Source organism: Passer domesticus, chromosome 6 (assembly GCF_036417665.1).
Source record: "Passer domesticus isolate bPasDom1 chromosome 6, bPasDom1.hap1, whole genome shotgun sequence".
In the NCBI taxonomy this organism is placed as follows: domain Eukaryota; kingdom Metazoa; phylum Chordata; class Aves; order Passeriformes; family Passeridae; genus Passer; species Passer domesticus.
This window is the reverse complement of record NC_087479.1, coordinates 43,340,274-43,362,889: the sequence shown is the minus strand read 5'-3', so window position 1 is coordinate 43,362,889 and position 22,616 is coordinate 43,340,274. Positions and strand designations below refer to the sequence as shown.

The 22,616-nt window shown below is 42.6% G+C and overlaps 1 protein-coding gene across 8 annotated transcripts in view; it reads left to right on the top strand.

The window, feature by feature from the left end:
• PRR5L (proline rich 5 like) overlaps positions 1-22,616 on the top strand; it is a 55,405-nt gene that overhangs the window by 23,454 nt on the left and 9,335 nt on the right. For all 8 annotated transcript variants that reach the window (XM_064425012.1, XM_064425011.1, XM_064425010.1 and 5 more), the window contains 5 exons: positions 3,170-3,527; positions 4,901-4,981; positions 8,353-8,401; positions 17,227-17,284; positions 20,186-20,277. In XM_064425012.1, the coding sequence (XP_064281082.1) occupies positions 3,358-3,527; positions 4,901-4,981; positions 8,353-8,401; positions 17,227-17,284; positions 20,186-20,277 (450 nt within the window). In that variant the 5' untranslated portion in view covers positions 3,170-3,357. The remainder of the gene's footprint in view (positions 1-3,169; positions 3,528-4,900; positions 4,982-8,352; positions 8,402-17,226; positions 17,285-20,185; positions 20,278-22,616) is intronic.

Below are 22,616 nucleotides of genomic sequence, written 5' to 3'. Positions count from 1 at the left end.
TGAGGGCTTCTTACTAACCTATAACTATGTTAATGCCTTTCTTGCCACAGGGGTAGTTTCTCCCAGTAAAAAGCCAAAAAATTGCACACTGCAGAATGCACACCACAGATATTGCCAAGAAACTGCTGCTGCAACCTCTCTGTGAAAATAAAGCCTTATTTGCAAGGCTTCCTTGCTTGGGGAAAACTTTCAGTGGAAGCTAGTTGCTGTGAAAGGAAAATCTGCTGTGATGGAAGCGTTTGATTGGGTTCAGGTGCTTTGTTGTACCTTCAGGTAGGTGCACAGGACCTGCAGAATAGTTACAAAAGTCAGTTTTTTAGTAAACACTCTGTTACTTTGAGCTTTATGGAGCTCTGAAAACAGTTTAAATGGGCTGTGGGCATGGAGAGAGAATGGTCCTTCTCACAGACTGGCATTTCCAGTTCTGGTAACATAAGGGTCAGTTATGCTTGGATACCATTTAGGGTTAGCCTGCCTTCAGAGTAAGAGTTTGGTGTGCCTGCCATTTAATAGCTACTGGGTTTAGATAAGATAGGAGAGATTTGTGTCTTTGAGTCCTGAAGAAATAAGACTAAGAATCAAGTCCTAAAGCTGAAGATGTTGCTTTAAATTCCTAATCAGATTCTAAAGTAAGCTTGACTTGACAGTAACATACATTGCAGGCTGGGTTGGGAAAGGAAGAGGGGTGTCTTATCTGCTCTTCCCAGGCAAGAGCTTGTTTTTATCTCCTCGTGACTTTTAACTGAGATGAAGGAAAACAAGCATGTATGTTTCAATGAGCTTAAGCACATTCCCTAGGTAAGAAATGCTCAGGAAATTCATCATGGGGCCCAGTGTAATGACATGGTTCTGCTGTGTGGAATCAGTCTTGTAAATCCCTAGCCCAAGTGCAGAAGAGACCTTCCTGATCATGCTGTTTTACTGTTTGCACAGAACATGCCAAAGAATTTCCTACCCATACCTAAATTTATATATGTTGAGGCACAGGGGTTGTTATATTGTTTTACATTTCTGAGTTTAAGCTTTCCCCTTGCAACTTAATATAATTCAAATGAATATGAATGCATCCTATAAAATGATTTCATTGTTGGGGAGAAAGGTGATTGCATGCCTTTGTGGCACCTGGGGTAATGGTAAGAGGAGGCTTGTGGGTTAGCACATCTTAACCACTGCTTTCTAGCCCTGTTAAGTGCCTGCTAGAAATAATGCTTATATTGCATTTTATACCTCTGAAAGTGAGAGGTGTCTCTGCCTGTGGCAGGGAGGCTGGAACCAGAGGGTCTGTAAGGTCTCTTCCAACCCAAATAATTTTGTGTTTCAATGTGTAAAGATAGTTAAGTGAGAAGTTTTACAGTGCTGCTGGGAGAAGTGAGCTGTCACTCATTCAGCTCCTCATGCTGTCAGCTTTGGAACTTGTAGACAAACATTGGCACGAGCTCTTGTTTTGCAACAGAAGCAGCCTCTGTACTTGGGCTCTGCCTTGCGGCCATGCTTTGGTCTACTATGAAAAGAACCTGCCTCGGCTCTCCAAGGTACTGTTGCTTTTTCCTCTGGTGATTTCTGATGTGGTTACAGTTGTCAATGGAGATATTGCTGGCAGATTGAAAATGTGTGGACAATGTCAAATGAACTGGTGCTGCAAAATGCACATGGAAGATCTTGCTGATGTGGTTGTACTAGTTTACATTTAGTCTTTATGTCTAAAAGTTATGACTTTGTTTTTATTTTAATTGTAACAGAGCAGGCAAAGAATCAACAGATTGCTGCCCTTTCAAGCAACAACAGTTAAGGCTAAGCTTATGTCACAAAAGACTGTCTGGGCTTTGTCATCTCTGAAGACAGTCAGGAGTTGTCTGAAGGCAGGAAAAAGTTGCACTTGTAGCTATGTTCCAGTTCCACAAAGATCTCTGCAAACTGTATTTAGCTTGTGAGGCTATTACAATGGTATTTATTTCTTGAATAGCACCAAGAATGATATTACTGTGTGTATCAGTGCCTAAAACGTGGAATGTTTTCTCCATTAGCTTCCTCATTGGCAGGGCATGTGGTGTCCATGGCATAGCAAGGGCCTTGCAAAGGCTTTGTGGTGATTGATCAGAATCAGCCAAGGCTGTGCAGAACTGGGGTAACAAAGTGTGAGCTTAGCGTAAAATGGGGCTGGCCAGGTGGGAAGAAAGCTGTTTTCTCACATGTAAGAGTAAATTATTGTTTGGGCAGTGGAAAGATTTTCCCAGGGCTGAACACCAGTCATATTAGTGCAGACACATAGCATTGTTTTTGTCTGACCATCTCTCTTTTCACCTCGTGCTGAAGATGTAGTAGAAAAGAGATTTTGCTTTACATCTTTCATGTACAGTTCAGTTACGCAACTCTTTTGTTTGTTTCTTTTCCCCTCTGCTCTCTTGTGTCCCACATCTCATTCTCAAACTGCCAACTACATCTATTGCTTGTATTCATCTAAAGTGGGAGGATTTCAAAGTACAGAAGCTTTGCCAAAGTTTTTTTGTGGCTTTTATTCAAGCTTGCTTCTTCTATTTCTGTGGTTTACTTGGGGCTACATAGTCATCTACATGGAGATGGTGATCAGAGTGGAAAATACGGGCATTTCGCAATTGGCCTAGCAATTACTTCTTGTGCTGTAGAAAAACCAAAAACATAAAAGCCCTGCTCATGCTCAAAATATCTGGATGTTAGAACTCTTTTGAAGAAGCTCCTTATTATATTCTTTTTGTAGTGAACTGATAGCACGTGGGTTTATTCCCTTGCACAACATTTCTCAAAAAAAAAGCACTGCACCAGTCTATAAATCTTTTTTTCCACTGTTCATCTTTTGTACCTCTCTAGTGGAATAGTTTTCTCTTTCTCCAGTTACTACTATTTTATATACAAGCTGTGTGGCTAACTGTATTTAAATGTGTTTGTAAGTGCCTCTGGCAGAAGAGTTGAGGCATCTCTGTTTTTGCATCTCTGCTAATTGAACTCAAAAGAGAGGCCATGCTTGCATTCCTGACTGGCTCTGTTGGGTCATTGTTTAAGGGGCAAGATGGGAAATGGGGCAGTTGAAGAGCTCTGGAATTCCAGAGTCTTCCCAAAGCTGCTGTTAATGGCACAGGATATTTTCATCTCTCCCTTCTCTTCCTTACTCTTTTATTTTCTTTTTGCATTGCAGGATTGCTTCAGTTCCTTCATGATGCAGCTCATGTCACAACCCGACACAGCGGGGAATCGCTAGTCCAGGGCTGACTCTGGTTTGACTGAGTCCTTGGGCTTGAATTCACATGGGCTTTGCTAAGATCGAAGCTTGAACCTTTGAGAGAAGAGCCTTTCTGATGGTCCTGCTCCGCTCCACCTGACCCTATGAAAGGAGGGTTCACCATAGCTCTGTCCTTTGTGCTCCAGTTCCACAAGATGGGCTCGTTCAGAAGGCCTCGACCTCGCTTCATGAGCTCCCCTGTCCTCAGTGATCTGCCTCGGTTCCAGGCAGCCCGGCAGGCCATGCAGCTCAGCTCCAACTCTGCCTGGAACAGGTGAGCAGGACCCACCTGGCTGAGCTCTTGCCCTGCAGCAGCTCCTCCGTGAGGGTCATGTGTATCTTACGCTTGTGTTTCACACCATTGAAGACTAAGCTCATCTATTTATAAGCGTGCATGAATTTTTGGCATCTCCAGGCTTTGCTGGCATTGAAAGCATCTGTGGAGTTGAAAAATTTAGACCTACTAGTACTTGTTTGGTTTTGGCCAATGTTTTTCAGCCATACTCTCTTGAAAAGCAGAATTGCTTCTTGTTAACAGTTGCGTCTTTTTAGTATCATTTAGGAAAACACATTCCTGGTACTGTAATAAATGCCAGTGTATTAATTCACAAAGGAATATATTTGCATATTATGAAGCTTTTATCACAGTCAGGTTCCTCCGGTAACTGCTAAGCTTGTGGCTTCAACCAGCATTTCCTATTGATAGCTAAATCCTGTCTGCTGTGTGTGTCATGCAGCAATGGCAACTGGAAAAACAGTGTGAAAGGTGAAGGGTGAGATGTCCTGTGTCTTGATCTGCTGTTATGGTCTGCTGCTACTAGAAGTGGGTGTTCCCACCTTCCCTTCTGCCACGTGCCACCAGCTCTGTGCTCTGCAGGCTGTTCTTGCTTGCTGACCTAGCTCAGTTTACCAATGTCACACTAAAGTAGCCTGGCAAAAACATTGCAGTTTTGTGCCATGATAGTGAGCTGAGATCTGTGAAGCATGCAGATGCTATAACTGGCCCACAGAAGGGAATGTCTGCTTAGGGAATGCCATCTGCCCTTGTTAGCCATGGCAAGCTTTAGACCTGCTAAACCTTCTTGTCTGCTGTCACTTTATGACTTCCTCTGTGCTAGTGAGAGAATTAGAAGATACTCCAACAGCATCTTACAAGCATTAACAGGGCTCAAACTCAGATCTGACTGAGGTGATGCTGGCTGCAGAACATCTTCCGGCACGGCCAGGGTCTTACCAGATGCTTCAGAGTGAGTGATACAGGGTAGGATCACTGGATAATGCAGTGTGATGTGTTTGGCAGATATTATCAAAAAACTTATGTCTCCTCATAGCAACTAGCCTGCAGCACGCAGCAAAGAACCCCAAACAGTTGTGTTCAAGAGACATCTGTCACAAGCAGGACCCCTGTGACAACTTTCCCTTGCTTACCCCAGGCAGAACTCGAGGTTGGTTCTGCTCTGTCTCCCAGCGGAGATGTAGGTAATTAAGAGTAACAATTTCAAGGTGAGGAAAAAGTGGAACTCTTTAAGGGCAGTTATCTTCACCTGGTTGTAATCTCTGCTTTTGGTGCCTTGCTCACGTTGTGCTCTGTGGTAAATCACACTGTTATTCATGGATGTTGTCCTGTCTCATTTCTTTTTTTGGCAGTGTACAAACAGCAGTGATAAATGTGTTCAAAGGGGGAGGCTTGCAGAACAATGAACTTTACACCCTCAATGAAAATATCAGGTAGGTCACTGAAATGCATGAAAATGGATTTTTGTTGCTGCTTGTTCAGTGTTTCCTGGGATCTGTTGCCTTCAGAACCACAGCTAAAAGATATTGGTGGGAAGAGAAGGGATGAAAGCCAATTTAGGCACAGCTTTGGGGTTTCTGGCTAAATTACTTCTTTCTTGCTATCGAGTGACATGTATGGCACAGGGTTTTTTGATAATTTTTCTCCAACTTGTGCAGCTTTGATAAGGACAGATTGTATATTGGCTTGGATTATAAGGCTTTTGTTCCTTCCTAGGAGCTATGCCTCTTTTGGATATGTTTTATAAATAATAATATTGGCATCTCTTTTCTGAAACCAGACTTCTCAGAACTGTGGAGTGTTTAAAGCAAACCACAGCATTTCGTTTAAAAGCTTAATCTTCGCATGATAATTGCAGAGCAAAACCTGAAAATATGAACAGTAAAGATAAAAAAAGACTAAAAGCCTAGCTAACATTTTTTGTCACTGATGTTAGTGATGGTTCAAAGTATCGTTTTCTTTTAAAAGCAGGTTTCATGATTATCTGTGGTTTCATTCTGATTAGTTGGAAAGTTTGATTAGGAATAGATAGGACTGTGGAGTAGATAAAGAACTATTTATTCTTGCCTTGGTTCCAAGTGCTGCTGAGAGGAGTATTGTCAGAGCTAATGGATGTAGGTTCCTCCTTCTCTTTTTACCACTGCATCCATATTAGTTCATCAAAAGTGCTGTCACATGTGTCTCTACTTCTTCTTTTATATGTCCTCCCCTCATTCCTATTGCATGTTTTTAGGCTCCAAAAGATTCAAATGGCAATTTGAGCTAAGTATGTGCTTAAACAGCAGTCTAAACTACCCCTTTCCCCACTTTCAAAATAAATGCAGCTATCAGGCAGGAGACTCTGTCCAATTTGGTCTAGTCCCAAACCCAAAATTTTAATGTAATTCCTTTTGAGAGTTGAGCAAGGGCAGCATCTTGCACTTTAATGATATTTTAGTGTGTTCAGGTCAGAAGTCTTCAAGTTAGGTTTAAGTACTTGGAACAGTCTTAATTCTCCATGGGATGAGTATTTGTGGACATGAAAATAAAAACAGATGTCATAAGGCTTGGGAAATACCTAAAGCCCCAGCTTGCTAGAAGACTTGGGGAATGGCTTTGGGCTTTGTGACTCGCCTGTTGCCCGCAGTGGCCGCACCCTGCTTTTCCCCTGCAGTGCAAGCAGGTGTCCTTCCCACCCTTCCAGGGAGGGCAGTACACTGGGCAGAGCTGCTGGGGAGTCTGGGCTGGCCCCAGAAGCTGGACCATGCTCTCTTCACGCTGGTTGCTGAAGTGAATGCAGAGTGGCGAAAACCAGGCAAAGAACAGGAAATTCTTTGTGAAATGCTTTGAAAGCAGTGCTGATGGTGGGAGGGGAAATGCCCTTTTCCACAGACATGCACTGCAAGGCAGCACTCACCTTGAATTACATGATTAATGTTCCTGCAGGTGCCCTGAGCATTGGTTACATCTCCAAATGTCACTCTTTAAATAGACCATTTCACATCCAAGTAGCTCATTAATGCCCATCTAAGGAGCAAAGGACAGGCCCCTGCATGTGTTTGTATGAACACCTGCAGCCTCACACCTGTGGTTCTCGATGGAGCTCCCAGCACTGGGGGAGCTCTGTGCACAAGGTGAATCTCTAGCTTGACACTGGAGAAAAGCCAGACCTCTGAGACAGACAACTCTTGTGTGCCATGAAGTTGAGCTGGTATATTTTCCTCGTCCTTATTTGTAGTTCTCCACTCAGCTCCTGGGTTGTAGTTTGCAAATGCAGTAAGAGGCTCTCAGGTTCTTCACAATGCTTCATCATTTGGCACAGGGGAAAGATGGAACAGTTTTAAAGGAGGATGGTAACGACTGGACCAGGAGATGAGCAGGTGGTAACATTTTGTTCTGGATTGCTGCCACCTAGATTTTATCTTGCTGTGATTTGATACCATCTCACTGGCTAATTTTTTACTTTTACCTGCTCTGTAAGTCAGTTGTCACAGCAAGAGGAAATGTAAGAAATGCCTTTGGTAAATGAAATTTCTAGAAGTGGGAGGTGACCTGGACATCCTTAGGACTAGACCCCTTCCTTCTTTTCTAAGGTGCAAGCCTCTGGTTGCTGATCTTACCTGCATGAAGTCAAATCCTGCTGGGCTTGTCAGTCAGCTGGTGGAGAGCCTGCTGGATTTGACTGAAGCCAATGGAAAATTCTGACAAATTGGTCCCCTTACCTGATTTATTGATCTCTTAGGGCTTTGATTTGGGTGGATGAATACAAACAGAGAGAGAAAGAGTAAAGACATGTTGGCAAGCAAATAAATGTAGAAGGATTGTAAAATGGTTAGAGAAGAAGGCTGTCAAATTTGATTTTGAGCAGAGATGAGGTAAAGTGTTATCATTTGGTGGTAAAAACCCAGCCTAAAACTGGATGGTTGATGATTGAAATGCTGTTTTCAAGTGCTCTTGACTATACTTCACATTGGTAAAAAGCAAAAATCTTAGAACAGAAAACAAATTTGCAGTGTTAGGCATTGGAAAGTGTTGGGCAACCTTTAAATTTTAGGCAGAATTTACTGCTACAGAATTTATTCTCAGTCATGGAAAGCTTAAAGTGCAAATGCACTGAACTTCCTATATTGTTTTTTCAATGCTGACTCTGATGTAAAACAATCTTGATTTTTATATATTTTTAAAATAGAAATATGTATTAGAATTTAAAACTTTTATCAGACTGATTTAAAAGCCAAAAATTTTCACCAGAAATACTTCTTTAGAGTAGCTTTTGCCTGTATGTATTTAAAATATCTCTTTTTAAATTTCTAGAATTTCTTCCCTGGAAAATATTCCTTGTTTTGTATTGTTTGAAATGTGATAGTTAAAATGTGGGTGCGGCTTCTGCTTAATTTCTTCTCTTTTTATCCTCACCTTCTACATCCAAAAGAAAAGGAAGTACAGTATTAGGGAGATACGCTATCTTCAGTGACATGAAAGGCATCATTGTTTAAACAAAAAAGCAGAAAAAAATTATAGATTTCAATCTAAATAACTCCAGATTTTCTCCCCAGCTTTCTGTTCATTCAGGGGAGTAATTTCTTTTTCTGCTTGTTCTAGGTGTATGGTTTATAATATTGAAGACTTCAGAGAAACTATATAATTCCTTTATAATTTGAGAATAGCCTTTGTAAAATACATATGTAAGAGAAATCTAACTGTGGCCAAAAGGACCCATTCCCATACATTATCTTTGATATGACTGGTAGTAAAGTGCAGATATAGCTGTAAGAAATGACCAGCAGTGGCTGCTACTTCATGGCTCCATTCCTTCTGTCTACAGACGGCTGCTGAAGAGTGAACTTGGATCCTTCATCACAGATTACTTTCAGGTATTGCATGACTTGCTTGCTTTATTTTGAGGTTTGCTCCCTTCAGCTTTTTAGCCTATAATATAGGAGGATTCTTTTTACATGTGTATAGCCTACAAGTTTTGTTTTTGTTTTACTGAGGAAGATGATGGAGGTACTGGACTTTTAAAATGTGGGCCATACAGCCCTGGGAGTAATTATCTTTATTGATGCGAGTGCAGAATTAAGGATAATCTTCCCTTGCAGTGGAGAAAGGCTGCTAGTAGTCTGCCAAGATCAACAAGGAATTCACTTGAAATTTTCAAAGAAGATGGGATGCCTTTTCTTGAGTGTAGAAAATGCAAAAGGTTTTCTGCAACAGGGGCCAGCAAAGGGAAAGAGGAGAGGTACTGACGACTGCCTGGAGGCAGGAGGGGGCAAAGAGAAGGAAGTTTCTATCAGCAGGAAATCAACCTGGGTGCTGTTTGCCTTTTAGTCCCACAAATATAAATGCAGTTTCTGAAAAAGGAAAATGTGCAAGATAAAGTAAGTCTTGAATAATAACAAATGTGAATACATGTCGCTGTGTTTTATTGACACTGGCCAGATAGACAGAGGTTCACATGTAACCACATGAAAGCCTGCTGGATGGTTTTTAGAAGGCACTGATGGCTTTCAATGTTTTAAGTTTTTGATTATTTAAAAAAAGAAAATAAGAGGGGCCTGCTGGAAACAAAAGGGTTTTCTTCCCTTTGAGTAAGAGAGAGAAAATTTCTGTACTTTCTGAAGCGGCTGATGCTGCCGTGTGCGTGCTAACAGCTTAAAAGAGGAAAAAGAACACTAGTGTTGTTTCCTATCAGATTACGTGATTTATTAGATTACATGACTTTAAAAAATCCCCCTGCTGTGCTATCAAGTGAGAAGAAAACTCCTGCCCCAGGGGTAGTTGTGTTTCACTTCCTCACCCCCTCTCTGCACGAGTTGTTTACTGCAGAGGCAGCTGCTGGCAGTGCAAGGCAGGATGTTTCCTAGACCCTGAGTGGGGTGGCAGCCACCAGCACTCACATTTAATTTCTGGGGTATTTTTGTTCAGTGTCAAAAGGAGCAACTTGGCATCTGTCAGACTTAGCCTGAGGTAAAACTCTTGGTGCAGGCAAGTTGTGAGACAAACTGTGAGATAAAGGCTATTGTCGGAAGTGAGATTTTTCCCTCTGTAAGCTGAGATGCAGACTTATTTCTGATTCTAGACTTACAGCATATGGCCATGATAAAAGTTACCACTCCCTCCTGAATGTCTTTCCTCAAAAATCCTAGGGCCATGGAGTGGGGATAGACTGTTCATGTGCCAAAGAGGGGCTGACAGCATTATTTCATTTGTCTGTGGGTTCTGTTTCACTGCTGATGCCAGCTGAATTATGGCAGTACTGCTGCCACCAAGATGAGCAGAGTTGAATCAAGCTGCTGATTTAGCTGAAAAATAACCTTGAAAGAAAAAACGCAAAGTTTCCAACTACTTCCTTTGACGTGTTGTGGTCATCACCTCTGACATGGGGGAGGTGCTGGGAGTGGGACACCAGGATGCGGAGCAGAGTGGAAGTGCATCTTTTGGCAGTGACTTCCTCTGACATCTGTTAAAGCCCACTGAAAGCTATTCCAAGAACCAAGTTTTCTGTCCTCTTGCATTGAAATGGACCCTGAAGAATATGCTCTCTGTGTAGCCAGGCAGTTTTAAATATCCTAGCAGCAATTAGAGCGAGTAACTGCATCATGTAATATTTAGATGTGATAAACTGACTTGAATGTTCTCCATTTCTTATATTGTGGCATTTATAGCTGGAGCCACTAAGAGGAACTTTAAAATCACATTTGTTTTAAGAGTTGGGGATTTTACATTATGTAAATTTTATACTCACACATGCATATTTTTTATAATCATTGAATATTCAAGACTAAAATGGAACAGAGCTTTTATAGTGAGACAAAGCTAACTTTGTGATCAACTTGACTTAATTACTAACAAGTCCTTTTCATCAGCACTCATGCAAATTAACAGTTTTTAGCTCCTGAAATTGCTAAAGGAATGTTTAGGAAATGGTTGGAGTTTATACAGTCTTTTTCTGCTACCAAACCATCATCATACCAGAGTTAATGAGCCTGTTTTGTCTGTGAAAGAGAAGTATAATTCCCGTAAGGGCTGCAGTGCAAACTCAGATGTTTCATTCTGAAGGAAAGTTGTGTTTATAAATCTGCCGCTTTAGCAATCCTACTGTATATACAACCCCTCTCCTTGGATTGAAGCCTGAGGGAAAATGCCAGATAGTTGGGACTTGCAACATTTACTGCAGATCTGCCTTAAAGCAGTGCTTCATGCTCCAGGTTTTCAGGACTGACTTTGCCCATGAACTGATTTGAGAATTTCCTGATAAGGGGCATTTGTACCTACCTCTCTGCTCAGTAACCCAGCAGGGCAGCATTTGCTCTCACTGCTGGATTAGTTTGCTGGTGGTCAGCTGAACTGCAATAGGTGGAAATCCTATGACCATGAAAGGTAAGAGGCTGGGATTTGGAGGAACAGGGTGTACTGGCAATTGGGACTTCTCTGGTGCAGCTGTGTGATTTTTCAAATAAGCTCCCTTCATTTTCCTACTGTCTGGCCCACTTGTTGATGGGGAAAAAAATTGAAATATAAAATCAGCAAGTGTTGATAAATTGATCTAATATCTGCCTGACTCTGCAACAGCCTGAAACAAAACCTCTGGAAGGGATGAATTGTGTCTTTTCACTCTGTATGGGCTTGTTAATCTTGAAACTCATGGGGGGCAAAATGGAAATGCATTTATGTCTATTAACTCCAAACTGTCTCCTCCCAAGGCAGAGAGACCTGTTCCCTTCCCAGGGACTGTATCCTCTCCCAGAGCCCATAGGCTGCAAATGCAGAAAGTCGAATGCCCAGAGCTGATGCATGATGTCCACTCCCTGCACTGGCAGAGTGGGTAGGTGAGGAATGGCAAGTGGCCTGTGTTTCCTCATCTAATCCAGTGAGACCTTTGAGGTGTCAAAACAAGAGGCAAGCTGTTACATAATTTCCAGGCTGCTGCAGTGGAGAGCCAGTGGAGGCGGCAAGTCCTGACTCAGAATTAGAGCCAGCTTTTTGTTTGTGCGCGAACTGCAGAAGCTGCAGCGTGCGAGAGCACACATTGCTGAGGTGTCAAGCAAAGTCCAGGCTGCAAGATGATAATAAATAGCTGAAAAGTAAGTGGTGTCAGCAATGAGGCGAGCCTGGGTCCAAACCAAAACTGATTTTATCTTCTGCCTTTAGAGCAGTCAGTAGTGGTGCTGGTGAACCTTCCTGTGGTCAAGTCCCTCTTGCTGTAGGCTCCTCAGCTGTGGCTGCAGTGCTGGGGGGAAACCTGCTCTCCTCCCTCTCTTGTGGCACCATAAAGCTTTTTTTTTTAGGTCCCCACTGCATGTTTTCCTGGAACTCCAGCCTGGAGAGATGACTCCAGCATCTCTCATGATGTTTGCTCACTGCTTTGAAAGGCTGCTTTGTAAAGCCTAGCTAACAGCTGAAAAGGCCATGTGGCTGCTTAGCCGAAGAGAAAAATACAGGGAGTGTGATGCATCCTTCCTTGATGCCAGGTTTCTCTGTCTACCTGTTTCACAGCAAGGCAAGGAAATAATTGTGTAGGCTATTGCAGTGATGGTTACTGCTGGATACAGGCAGCACCAGCTTTTCTCTGGCCAAGTGCTGTGTTGTGCCTGCACAAGGAACAGAATTCACACTTGTGTGATTTGCAGAGCTCAGCTGTGTGTCTGCAGTACTCTTTTGGGTCCAGCTGGTCTTTATTATTGTATTTGTCTCCTCATTGGCTGGGAACCTCTGTTCATGCAGGTCTGCTAATTATTTCTGCTTCATCTGGCACTTTCTAGAGCAGCTTTCATGGAGACTCCATAGCAACTGCCCAGGTTTGTTATCATGGATGGAATCTCCCAGCAGCTCAGCCCTGCTGTCGAGCAGAGGACCTAGTCCTGGCTGGGAGCAGGGACACCTCATTTCAGGCCCTGCTCTCATGGACTCTCTAGATGTGTGTGAATCCTTCCAAAGGGAGCCAGGTTGCTCCCACTCAAAGCATGATCAGGGAGCCATGGCCTGGCTGAGCAGGATCCCTCCTGGAGCAGTGACAATCAGGGTGAAGTCAGGGGCCCTGGCTGCGGGATTTTCCGAGAGCTCTGCCTGCCTTGCTGTGGTCTAGATTATAACAGTGCTGCCTTCTTGGTCTGCTCTCCTTCTTACCCTCCCTGCCTCACTTTTATCTCTTCAAGTGGGCTTTCTCTTTTATCTGTTGTGAGCAAAACCAGCTCTAGGAAGAGTCATTTTAGGATGTGATTTCATATTTATCTTGCAGTTTCTCCTCTGTGTGGGATCGAGGTGATCTCTCTGCTTGTCAGTATTTCCCCTCTTGTTAGAGAAAAAAGGATGGGGGTGGGAGGGTACTCTAGATATGAGATGCTGCAGCTCACACAAATTTGTATTTTATGAAACACTGCCCAGAATTAGGTAGGTGTTTGTGTGCAGCTGGAAATAACTTTGTAGAAAGTACTTGCCAAGTAAGTTTGGGTGATGATTTTTTTTCTCAAATTAACATCAGATTATCCATAAAGCAATGACTCTGTGCTTGTAGAACCTGTAGAAGCGTGGTTTAGCACTAGAACACAAAGCCTCAGTAGCCTATGAAACAGAGTGCATTTAAGAAATGGTGTAGTGTTCTGCAGAAAATTTTTTCCACCCAGCAAAATGAGGTCAATTAATTTGAGTATGTTCTGGATCAGTTCACTTCTGTTTCAAGCCTATGTTGTTTGATGAACTAATACTAATTTGTTAATTTGAAGGTGGCTTTTAAAAAGCATAATAGCCGTGTTTGGCTTGGAGACTTTAAGGGAAAGCAGAATTTATCCATAATTAAATGGATGTTTGTGTAAACCTATTTCCCTCAAAGGTAATGACTTATTTGTTATTAGCAGGGGAATTAAATTGTACCTTGCTGTACTGCAGACATGGCATTCAGGCAAGATGTGAAGTTGCCTGTGATGGCTTGAGCCTCTTTGATGTTTTCTGTGGAGTTGCAGCCAAAGCTACTCAGTTGTTTTCCACCAGCCTTCTGCTCACATATAGCACTCACAGCAGAGCAAGCTGTGCTGGTGGCATGGCTGTCACCCCAAAATCCTTCCTGTTGGCTCTGTCTGGAGGCTGGCCCCACACCCATGCTGCTGAGTGAGTGCTTCTGACAGGCAGCATCTGATTTGCCTCAGGCACAGTCCGATGGGTACCATTTTGCCCAGGGGGTACTGGGCACAGGAAGGGTCCCCACTGGGAATGCCCAGCTCCTGCAACGGGGGGAGGGAGGGAGAAGGTGCTGGGCACTGCAGGCACTGCTGGTTTCAGAGAGGAGCCCCCCAGCTGTTGTGCCTGCGACAGGTTTCATCCTCTGGGAGGATGGTGGGACTGGTATTACTCCATTGGGCATGCATGGAGAAATTTGCCTCAATTTTTCTAACAGGGAAGGGAAAGAGGAAAATATCTGTGCCAGGAAAAAAGGAAGGAATTATCAGGAAAGTGTGTGGGTTTTATAAGATGGTGGCTGACTGCCTTCAAAATTTTTTTTATTCCCAATGGTTTGAATATGACTTACTTTAAAGAGTAGCAAACACAGACGTGTCGTGAGAGGATCTTTACTGAGGAACAAATGAAAAGCAATTCTTTTCACTTTTAATCCTGTCTTTAAAAACTTAGGGCATTAAAAAATTTACTTAAGAGCTTTCTTTTAGCTGTCCTTCTTACTGGTGTATCTGAGTCAGCTATTTTGGTTTTCTGCTCTGAGAAAAAGGGTCAGCCTGTGAGATTTCACAAGGTCACTTCTATCTGCTGCAAAACATCTCTCTCCAGATTTCTCAACTGCTCTTATGTGTTTTAAAGTTGGGACTTTGTTGCTCTGCACAGCAGAGTAGCAAAGAGTAAAGGCAGGTTTGCACCTCCCACAATGAGCAGGTAGCATCCCGTGGTGTCCCAACAGCAGGGTGAGGAAAACACCCTGGGGAACCAGGAAGAGCTCATTTGAGGAGGGAAGGGAATCCCTGCTCCCCCAAGATCCCATCCCTGTTCTGCTCTAACTGCAGAGATGGAAGGTGGCACCTGAACTTTTTCAAATAAATGTACCTTTCAAGCTTACTCGGTATGAGTCTTTATCTGGTCTTGCTTTAAATAGAAGATTTATTTTTCCTCTTAGCTCTGTGCTTCTGGGGATGCAGCAGCAAAATGGGACTTGTAATCTAGACAAGGTCTGATAGAGACCTCCACTGCAGCTGCATTGAGTGGCTTGTATTGATTTGTCAGCAGAGCCTGTAGGGTTTGTTAATGACAGTTTGCCTGTCTGGCTTGCTCTGAGGGATTAATGTTTGGATTGAATCAATTCCTCAGCCTGTGACTTCTCGCAGGAAAGATGGAGAAATAACATTTCCAGATATTTTTAGGATGGGGAGAAGGGAAATGAAGTGTGGTTGATTTACTTAATTTTTTTTAAAGTCTCTTCCACAGGAAAAATCTGAGAGGATAAGTGAAAAGTCTGCAGTAACTACAGTAACTATATAGCCCTAATCTCTTTGTTAAGGAAACCTTTAGAGTGAGATTATGCAATCTCTTTAGCACATGGAATTGCTATAATCCATTCATAGGAGCATTATACATTTGTTACCATGGAGTAATGATTAATATATCTATTTTGCAATAGATATAGCTGTGCTGTCCATTAGCATGTACAAATGTGTTCTTTGGTTGATGACAAAAGAAAAAAATATCCCTGGAAGTAAAAAAATATCAATAATATTAACTTTTAGGCAAAGTATCTGGAAAATTGTATCCGAAGTTGGAAACATACGTAAAATGAAATCTAACATTCTACAGCAGATAGAGAAGGAATTAATATTTCTTGAGAGAAACATAAGAAAATGAGCATCGCATCCTCATATGTGTGTGTATATATATATACACACAACTTTATATTACAAATTAGTTTAAAATAATACAGGATTAAAGAACAGCTGTAAATTTCCCCTGCAGTATATGAGAACTAATTGCCTTGGGCTACAGGTTGAAAAATAAAGAAATTAAGTACTTTTATTAATGAACTGAAAGCCTTTGGAAGGATTAAAGTGCCATATCACTCCAACATTATCTATTGTTCAAGAAGAAAAATATTTATAGTGTAAGTGGGTTTCACTTTTTTCCCCTTATGTTTTCTTCATTACAGATTTCTTTCTCCCTCCTTTTTTATGCTGTTGGTTTTTCCTGGAATGTTTTTTTGTTGTTGTCCAGAGCATGATATGTGTAGTCATTTATTTCTGTTGAACAAATCTAAAACTTGCATGGACATCCTAACAACTTAATATTTCCCTCCAAAGCCCATATTTCTGCTAGAGGATTTTCATAAAACAGTAACCTTCCACTATTGCTAACATTTGGAAATGTTGTAGTTTTTTTTCATTGTGTGAACATATTCATCCAGCTTGCTAATTCCTGTTTCATTGCTCATGTGAAAAATATCTCCCACCCTGAGAATGTCACGAAGCAATGTTTTCTCCTTTTTATACCCAGATTTGTGTTAGCTCCTTGTTGAAGGGAGGATGCAGAGACGTGCTGCTCCCTTGGCTTGGGGTGCTTCCACAGATGCCTGTCTCCGTGTCAGGGCTGAGCCAGGCTGGTGTGTGGTTCCAGGAGGCAGGTTTACAATGCAGAGCAGCAGCACCAGGGCAGGATGCACTATGGCAGCTCACAAGGAGGCCGTGGTGGCGTCCAGGCAGTGAGGTAACAGCAGTGTCCACTGGGAGTGGAAAGAGATGTGCCTTGCTCCTTGGCTGATGGAAGGTTCAAAAGTGCAGCCTTGACCTGGTTCCCATTAAAACCAGAAACTGAACAGTGGGGGACTCATCTCTGACTGTTGTGGGCTGCCCTGATACTGAATCCTTTCAGACAGGCAGAAGGCCTATATTCTCTATCAGTATGATCTCTGTACCTTTTTTAGAATGCAGAAATAGTGTGTTATGTGGTGATTGCAGTGCCTTTCTCTAGCATTCTCAAAGCTTTTCAGAATAACTGATTCACCTGGTGCTGTTGGGAGAACAAAAAAATGGGTGTTGTTTTTGCACCATTCTTACGTTTGGAGAAGTGGGAGCAAAAAGCTAAGCAGGTATTTGGATGTCCTGAAATGCAAACAGGCATATTGATATCTTGATCTGTTTGGTCTGTGAGAGTTAAGTTTATCTAGAAAGACCTGGTCCTGCTAGTTCTGCTGCAGCTTGAGACTGCACACTGAGATGATCCAGCTTCTCAATACAAAAAGAATGGCCTCATGGAAAGACAATAGGTAAGAATAGAGAAGTAGATGTTAGGGAGCTGAGCTTGGCCTACTGTGCACACAAGCAATGAGCAAGTGCAAAAAGAAGAAGAGAGTGGGATATTTTCATAGTATTTGACTCTTTGATTGCCTCCATCATGTAATTGAATTATAGCATATGTGGGTGCACCATTATGGTAAGAACCACTTTATTTTCTTGACTCTCTCCTTGTGACCCTTCCCATTTCTGGGAGATGTTTCAGCTGCTGTGTCTGTTGCATTCCCATGTCTAGCTGAACAAGAGGGGGTTAAGGAATGTCTAGCACTCACACAGAGACCAGTGCTAGAAGGAGGTACTGCAACATGACTAATCTTAAGATTAATGCATGCAAAGTGGGTAGTTTCTGACAAAAATGCATTCTTCCATGTTCATTATAGATAAATAAAAGGCAAATGCATGTCTCTCTTTTCTCTTGGCAGAACCAGCTCCTTGCGAAAGGCTTGCTGTTTATGGAGGAGAAGGTCAAGCTGTGTGAAGGTAAGTATAGTAGGAAACCTGTTTTGGAAGGGAGTTGTGCTTTGATGTCTGCTCAAATGAGATGATTTGCATGTCTGGAAAGTGTACAGCCCTGTCTCTTCTGTCCTGGGGTGTCACACAGCCCCTCAGGAGCCCTTGTGAGGCTGAAGGGAGGGTGGGCTGTTGGAATAGCCCCAGAGCCACCATGCTCCCCCCAGCCATAACTGCACCACAAAAGCAGCAGCGTGGGTCTCGTGTGGCAGCTGAACCTGGGCCCATGGCAGTTCTGGTCTGGACATGGATCCTGTTGCAAAACTGCTTGGAGCTGCCTTCTGCCTTTCACTTCTCAATGTGATTTGCAGCTTGATGTAAGTATAATTTTGGTTTCTCTGGCATGCCTTTGAGAGCTGAACTATCAAGCTTTGTGTAAGTTTAAAGAAAAGAACAGTCTTTTGAAATCCTTCAGGAAAGAAGTTGATCACACATGGAGTTGTGTTCAAAATACTGCTGCAGAGCCTGTGGGCCAGGGCAAGTGTGGTGTGGCCACTCAGTGCTGGAGTGTGGAGAGCTGCTCACATTTAGTAACTGTTTGCTCAAGTGAAACCAGCACATCTTTATTCAAAACCAAGCTGCTGTTGGTTTGACCCAGTTTTCTAGCCTGCAGGGAAGATCTCTTGCTAATCACCAGTGTGTTGTATGTGGGTCATTAAATGCCAATAGGTGCTTATAATCTCACGTCATTGCTGGGCCTGGATTCCTCTGCACCAGTCTTCACCAAGTGACTTCACCCAGCTGGCAGGCTGTAGGATTTGGGCCCCAAAGGAGTTAAGGGGTTGCCAGCCTCCTTCTTGGGGCGTGCTTCTTCAGCCTTGGTCCTGTGAGGGAGGTAAAAAGGCAGACTCCTGCATTTTCCAAATGTGGGTACCTGCCTTGCCACTGCCAGCTCTTCAGAATGAATGCTGCACAGCTTACCAGAGACTTTGGTTTCTGTATTCATATAAAACTATTCCAGGATCTGCTTTAGCATTATGAGAATTGAGTTTGAGTCTGTAATAAGCTGAGAACTGCCCAAGATTATTTTGCAGATGCTCAGATAGTTTGAGTCAGATGAAGTTTCCCAGGCAGACAGCAAAACACCTTCTTATGCCTCATTTTTCTGTCCCTAGCTTGAAGTGACACTTGGAGCCACTTTGCTGTGCAGTCTGGCATCGCTGCAGGAGATGACTCATGGGCACCTTTCTTTATAATGTGTGGGCTTGTTGCAGGTCTTGTGGTCACAGCAATGAGGATTTCTTGTACATGCTTCTTGGTTAGTTCTGTCTTCCTGGAAAACTTACACTGCCCTTGCACCCAGACAGAGTGGCTGCAGGGCATGGCAATGTTTCATCTGTGTCTATTTTTCAATCACACCCTCTTTAACGTGATTTTTCTTTATACAATCTGTCAGAATCTCTTTCAATGCCTGCAGGATTTATGATTTCTTGAAGAAACAAACCACTCCTACTTCCCCTTCAGAAGGAGAAGTGATCTCTGACATTTCATTGTGTCTACAGACAGCAAAGCATTGTAGTCCTGGGTAGGAGGCAGAGGAGGGAAAAATTTAAACATTCAATTAATCTGTTTCCTGTTGTCTTTTTCGCTTGGACTTGGCTGTTGTGGTAATGGGTACCTGTTGTGGGGGTTTTGGGTAGTTTCTTGTCTGCCTGCAGTTCCAATTTTGAAGCCACAGTCATACCTGACACAGTGAAGCATCTCTGAAATTTTCTGTGGCTGCTAGTGGGCTGGTTCTCTGCTCAAAGGGAAATGTCTGCAGGATCTAGTCCTGCTGGCTCTCTGCTCTCTGGCTGTGTCCTAATCGGCACAACCCATGGGCAAGCAGAGTGAAAGTCTGTGTGGAAGTCTGCAGATGAGGAAAGCACTTCAGTACAGAGTGATAAGGCTCCTTTGCGTTGCAATTTTACATGTATTCCAGTTCCTCATGTAGGGCCTTTAGTGACCTTGAGGATGAGCCTTCAAACCTGTCTTGAGTGACCGTCTTCCATTACTGCTCCTTGAGTCTAGAATGCTTCTGAGCTCCTGAGAGGTATTCTGTAAAATTCTTTTGTCAGAAACTTGTGGTTTTAACCCTGAGTCTGTTTGCACCTGAGATTTCCAGGGATCGCTCTAAAACTTGAAATAAACATTGCAAGCCCTAAGCTAAAATACCTAGAGGCTTTGGGCCCAGAGTGCACCGGTCTGTAAGTCAAACCTATGAGCATAATTTGATCATGATTGTATTCCTGTTATGTGAATCCCAAGATTCATAGCTTCGTCTGCCTTGGTTTTAAATATCCAGTTACATTTGGGGATGTTTGTTTGAATTAGAGTCATATAAGGGTTGGACACAAGTGGATTTCATTTGGGAACCTTCACAAGTGCCTCATTTGTCATTAGTGCCTTTGTTGGGATTCCTGACAGATACGTGAGTGCTGCTTGGTACTGAGTGGGTGCTGGAGGGGGCTCAGCTCTTCTAAATGCTCTCCCTGACTCAGCTGCATGATCAGTTCGATGATCAGCTGATGTTGGCTGTGACCTGCTGGTTCTCAGATTCAGCTGGTTTTGTGTGGCCTCTCCCATGCTAGCTGAGCACGTTAACTGAGCTGTGCAATTGCACAATTCTGTGCTGGGGAGTTAAAGCCTCTGGTTCAAGAGGGGCTTCATTCTTTTGTTGGAATTGGTCTCGTGTTTTGCACAGAATGAACAGTGGTCACAGCCTTGTGTCTCTGTCTGTTAAGGGGAAATTTAGCTGGGTGATGTCCAGTTTTGGGCAGAAAGTGCAGAAATGAAGTTTCTTGCTTGGGGAATTAGAGCGTACTTGGAAAATCCAGCTTGCTTTTAGGGTCCCTGTCATTAAAGCTCTTGCTCCGATCTCTGTTTTCCTAGGTGAGGATCGCATTGATGTCCTGTCTGAGATCTGGGATCACTATTTTACAGAGACTCTTCCTACACTCCAGGCAATATTCTACCCAGTCCAGGTAATCCTAATTACAGTTCAGTCAGGTGAAGCAATGTAACTGCAATGCCTGCTAATGGCAAGTGGTAATTCTCTGCCAGCAGCACTGTTTGGCCAGTGGCTAAATACACATCAAAACTAAACTAAATCTTGGAGGAAGTAGAGTTTCTCCAAGTATTAACTATAAGAAGGACTGCTAAAATCTACTGGACAAGCATGGTGGTTTGGGCTGAATTTATTCCCAGTTGTCTACTCTCTGTGCTTAGCTAAGCTTGCACACTGAAGCTGCTGGGCTATACCTCATCAATACTGAAGCTCTGGGCTATTTATATTTATTATTCCTTCTTTTTAAAATAGCTGTGACTGTTGGTGCAGATGACAACACTGATAGCTTGTCTTAGAGGTATAAATCTGAAGACTAGATGAGGAGAAAATGTGTTTAACTCAGCCTAATGACTTTTGAAGGGCTTGTGTCCCATTTATGCCTTTGGGAAATCCTCGGTTGGGTTTTTGAAGCTTCAATAAGGGGACGTGTAAGTCTATTGATAGAGGAAGAATGAACACTTCATGTGAAACCTTTTACGCTGGGTATTTTGAATCCCATTAGAAGTGTTGAGCTGTATCATTTTTTAATGTAGTTTTACTCCGAGTTTCTATATGAGCAGTCTAATTACCTCCCCAGCCTATTTTGACTTTTCTGCCATCAGAGAAAAAGAAAAATGTACCTCCTGTGGAGAATGACGTTCTTGCAAATGCTAGCCTCCTCCCCTTGACTTTTGCCTCTTCTGGAGGACATAATTTCCAGAGCCTTTTAAAATTGTTTTTCCATTGTATTGTTTGAAAGGCAGCAGGTAAAGCTCAAAGCTTGCCCTTTTCCTTTAATCCTATTAAAGCTGGCATTTCCTAAAAGAGAAAAGACTTCTGCAAAGACAGACACTAACCTTTCCACTGTGTTTATTTTTGTTCTTTCCGTGCTGCAGATGCTTGAAGGTAGGTGTTTGGCAGGTAAAACTGTGCAGCTATAGTACCCCTCCCTTTCTCTCCTTTTGCAGCTAACTCTCAGTGAGGGGGTGACCTATTTAAGCAGGGGTTTGTCTGCACTGCAGCTGCCTGTGTACTGTGGAAGCAGTTGAGCTGACTGTGTCCTACCCACTGATGGTAATAATTCTGCCACTTACCAGAAAAATGTACTGCCCTGCTATTAAATGTCTGTGATGAGAAATGGGACAGGAGTTACAACACTGTGGATAAAGCTTTTGGAAGTAACTTAGTGGTGAAAGGATGACTATGAGATGTTGAGATTCTTTGAAAGCATAATTGTTTTTCTGTATTTGTCCTGTTGCAATATCTGAGTCATTCAAAATGTATCAGCAAAGCTGTAAAGTTTGGGAAGTATTGCCACTTTCTGAATGAGGAACTGAAAGGTGAACAGACAGGATATTTAAAGCTTTGTAGGCACCTAAGTATTACACTAATGTATGGATTAAACTGCCTAAATACATCCAAGAATTTAACTCAGAGTAAGCTGCTCTAGGCTGCCACAAAGAGTTGCTGGTGCAACAAGAAATAGAAATTGCTCTTATGCCAGGCCAGTGTCCTAATAACAAGATTGGGCTTTTCCTAGAAATAGGGAACTGTATGTAACCACTTATGTGGTGTGTCACAACATGTGAGGAGATCTCATCCAGCGAGTGCCTTCCATCACACTGCACTTCTTTGTACACTGCTCTGGTAGATGGGAAAGTCAATTTGTTCTTGATTCTCTGTCCTTTCCTGCAAATACCAGCAGGATTATTTGGTTGTGCTCTTCTGTGATCCCAGCAATTACCCGTTCAGAATGAAACTGAGTCAGCCACATGTGTGAGCGTATGTTACCAAAGGTAGTAACTCACACCAGCCCCATATCTCAGCTAAGTTTAACCCCAAGGCTTGTAGCTCTTGCAGAAATACGACCTTTAAGCAGCCAAGTTGGTTAAATTGCTGTACAGAGGGAAACTATGTAAACAGGTCACTCACTGGTTTCGTATAGTTGCAGCTGTTGATGTGACTATTGGTGTGGAAAAAAGAATAGCAAATCTTGTTTTGCTTGGCACAGAAATATATTTGCATTTTGAAATGGGGCATGAAGTTAATGGGACTAAACTGCATAATATAAATAAAAAGTTTGTAGCTGCTGAGATATAGTTTCAAGATAGGTACTGGTCTTTCCTGCGCATTTTTCCCCATCACAGTAATGGTTTAAAACAGCAAACTGCTTTTTTTATGGCCAAGCTCCCCTCCATACTATTGGTTTTAATTCATATTTACTTATTGATAATGCTGTTAATTGTGACATGCAACCTGTTATGAATTAATGATTAC